The sequence below is a fragment of the Lolium rigidum genome, chromosome 2, assembly GCF_022539505.1.
Source record: "Lolium rigidum isolate FL_2022 chromosome 2, APGP_CSIRO_Lrig_0.1, whole genome shotgun sequence".
NCBI classification, from domain to species: Eukaryota; Viridiplantae; Streptophyta; class Magnoliopsida; order Poales; family Poaceae; genus Lolium; species Lolium rigidum.
Genome location: NC_061509.1, coordinates 234,653,122 through 234,656,487, shown reverse-complemented (window position 1 = coordinate 234,656,487; position 3,366 = coordinate 234,653,122). Strand labels below are relative to the sequence as shown.

Genomic DNA, 3,366 nt, shown 5'->3' with positions numbered 1-3,366 from the left:
CATAAGCGAGAGCCCAAATTGGGAGAGATACTCTTGGAAACATAAAGTTGTTTCTCTTGTTTGCAATATTCTTTGTAAGATCTAGTACATGCAATGTAACCATGGGAGGATCCACCGTACCATCCCTCTAGCACGGGCGGCCGACCGGGTGTGTAAGGCCTTATATCTCATGATTTTTTTTAGAAATGTATCCACAGCATTAGCATTGTAGTTGTGTTTGTCCAGGATTCTAGACGTTTCTATATCTGCCACTGGATATAACATGTGCTAAATGAAAGTGTCCCTTGACCTCTAAGAAAGGGAACTCAAGCACAAGTGTTTGATCGTAACACACACATTCAAATGTAGTGCCACCGTGAGTTTGGGCACTATAACGTGCTCACAACACAAATACTCTAGCGAACGAAAAAGTTATGAATTCCTTGTAGTATTTTTGATATCACGCTACTAACTTGAATAAAGTCTCCAAATGATATATTTCATCAAATAGACCAACAATATTCCTGTAGTATTTTTTATGAAGTATTAACTCAAAAGTTCTCAGCAAGCTGATACAAGCAAAGCATTTCCCTAAGACTATAGGAACCTATTTAATCTTCAGCGTGTGATTGACTTGTCTTGCCCCTCTAGAAGAATTAGAAGAAAAAAAAAGGAAAGAATCACGTTTCTTGGTCAGCGGAACTGGCAGCTAACTAGCGCTATTAGCACCTAGGCATGTTTGGAGGCGGTGGCATCATCTTAGCTTCCCTCGCCTTGCCATTCTTCACGATGAACACGGTCTCCATCCCCCACACCATATGCCGTTCGAAATGGCAATGCATGAACCATACACCTGAAGACAAAAAAAAAGAGTTTATAAATGAGACGTTAGGACTTCACAGACCCGGCCCGTGAAATTATAAATAAGACATTATGATATTGCAAATTCGGTCCATGAAGAACTCCAAAAGCCTTATCATGTACTCACCAGGATTCGCCGCGCGGAAACGAATCGCGGCCCAGCCAGCCTTGGGCACGGAGACGGTGTTCTGGTATGGAGGGTCTACCAGGTTGTAGGTGGCCGGAGCCTTGTTCTTGTCGAAGTTCCCGAGCCCTCTCCCCACAACGTAGAAGCTGTAGCCATGCAGGTGCATTGGGTGGCTCTCGGTGCCGAGGATGGCCGTGTCCTGGAACACCACCTCCACCACGGCGCCGTACTCCAGCACCTTCACCCGCGTGTCGCGCGCGGTGAACCGTAAGGGGAGGTCCTCGGACGTGTAGTTGAACCTCACCGCCGGGTTGTTCGGGAAGTCCGGCTTAGCCACGCCGCCGAGCGCCGAGTGGTAGTAGGCCCCGAGGATGGCGGTGCTCGGCATCTCGAAGCTGACGTTGTTGAGGCTCGCCGCGACGCGGTTGTTGCGGGGTCCCTTGCACAGCTCGCCGGGCGTGCAGGGGATCTCGTTGACGGCAATGGTGATGAGCATGCGGTGGTCGACGTGCCGGGGCACATCCACCGGGTGCTCGTCGCTGGCGAGGGACCTGAGCTGCGCCGAGTACTCCTCCGCCGCGGCGCTGTCGTTGATGGCTGGTAGGAATGGCATTACCGGCGGTGTCGCAGCGGCCGGCGGCGCGTCGACGTACTCCAGGACGGCCGTGGCCGTGCTATTGTCGAAGCGCGCGATCGGGTTGGTCGCGTGCGGCCTCGCCGCCATGTAGTACCGGTAGGTGCCGTCCGACGAGCGGTGGCCGCGCGCTCCACGGTCGGCGTGGAGCAGCACGGTCTTGGTCTGACCCGGCGCGATGAAGAGGTGGTCGACGGTGAACGGCTTGGTGTAGGCGGCGTCGGTGCCGACCACCGTGAGGCGGTGCCCGGCGATGGCGAAGAAGAACTCGGTAGTGAGCGCCGCGTTGATGATGCGGAGCATGTAGGTCTTGCCGTGCTCGACGGGGAGCCTGAAGGCGCTGTCGCTGGAGCACGGGAACAGGTCGCCGGGCTGGCCGTTGATGGTGTTGGCGTCCGAGGGCTCAAAGTCGCTGCCGGTGCTGAGCGCCTCGCCGAGCAGCTGCCCGACGTCGCGGTGCCACCATTCCCCTGTATAGGTAAAAGCTCACACATTACACTGACACGTACTACAGTGGAGTAAACTCGATCAGGATTCAGGAGAACACAAGCAATGTACCGAGGATGACGGGTATCTCCTTGTCCGGCTTCCGGAATGGGTAGGCGGCGCCGCGCTTGGGGTGGATGACGATGGCGCCGTGCACAGTGGCGCGGTCGAAGTCGCTGTGGGCGTGCCACCACAGCGTGCCTTCCTCCTCGGAGAGGATGATCCGGTAGGTGAACTTGCTGCCGGGCTGGATGGGGCACTGCGTTATGTACGCCGGCCCGTCCGACCATGGGTTTCGCGGCTGGTCCACGCCGTGCCTGCACTACCAGCCAGCAGGCGTGTGTAAATTTGTGCAGCAAACAGCAGAGCCTAATATGTGTGATGCTCGAGCCACAACATTGGCGCCATTTCTGGAGCAAGTGACAGTTGAGCTGGGACGAGAAAAAGTACCAGTGGATTGTAATGTTCTTGTCGCCTTGGTTGTAGACGTTGACGAAGACGACGTCGCCGCTCCGCGCGAAGATGGTCGGGCCGGGGAACTCGCCGTTGACGGTGAGGATGGTCTTCTCGCGGCAGAGCCTAGTGTAGTTAGCCTCCCTTATCTGCATGCAACGGATAGTGTTTTATCATCCATATCCATATACCATATATATCAGTGGAAATGTCACGAAACCTCTACATATGGAGACTTACGAAGAAATCGTAGTGACGGCTAACCCTGCTGCTGCTGCTGCTGCTGGAAGCTTGAGCAGGGGCAGCTGCCGCGACGCCAAACGCTAAAGCCAGACCTAGCAACCAAATTAGAGGTATCTTACCGATTGCCATTGCCGGCCAGATCGATCAAACTAAAACTAGAGAGAATCAATTGATTGTACGTGTCTGAGTGTAGGCTTCGGAGGCCAGGTTTGAAGAATATGCATCGATCGGACATTTGGGTATTTATACAGAGAATCTTGTAAGGGGTTAACACGTCGTACAGTCGAGGACGAAGGATCCGTGCACGGATGACAGTACGGATGAGGAACCAGTCGCGCGTTTATGGATGGATCGGTGTATGCGCGCGTGCACTCAGCTAGCTCCAAATAGGTCGAGCGGTCGCCAGCGATATGAAAAAATAACACGAACGACCATCCCGATGACAACGGGAGCTGTCCATTTTGGAGCTTTTTGCCTGCACGGAAACAATGTCCCCTGCACTTAAATGGAGCCTAAATTTTGTGAACATTGCAGCATATGTATGCATGCAAAATGTTAAGAAACCAGACCGGCAAACCTTCAA

General features: G+C 53.7%; 1 protein-coding gene across 1 annotated transcript; it reads right to left on the bottom strand.

Annotated features, from left to right (window-relative positions):
* Positions 1–701: 701 nt before the first annotated feature.
* Positions 702–2,912, bottom strand: LOC124688326 (putative laccase-9). The gene is made up of 5 exons (XM_047222019.1): positions 2,781–2,912; positions 2,538–2,689; positions 2,160–2,404; positions 968–2,071; positions 702–832 (listed from the first exon to the last, which is right to left on the bottom strand). The coding sequence occupies exons 1-5, from the start codon at positions 2,910–2,912 to the stop codon at positions 702–704; spliced, it is 1,764 nt and encodes a 587-aa protein (XP_047077975.1).
* Positions 2,913–3,366: the final 454 nt, after the last annotated feature.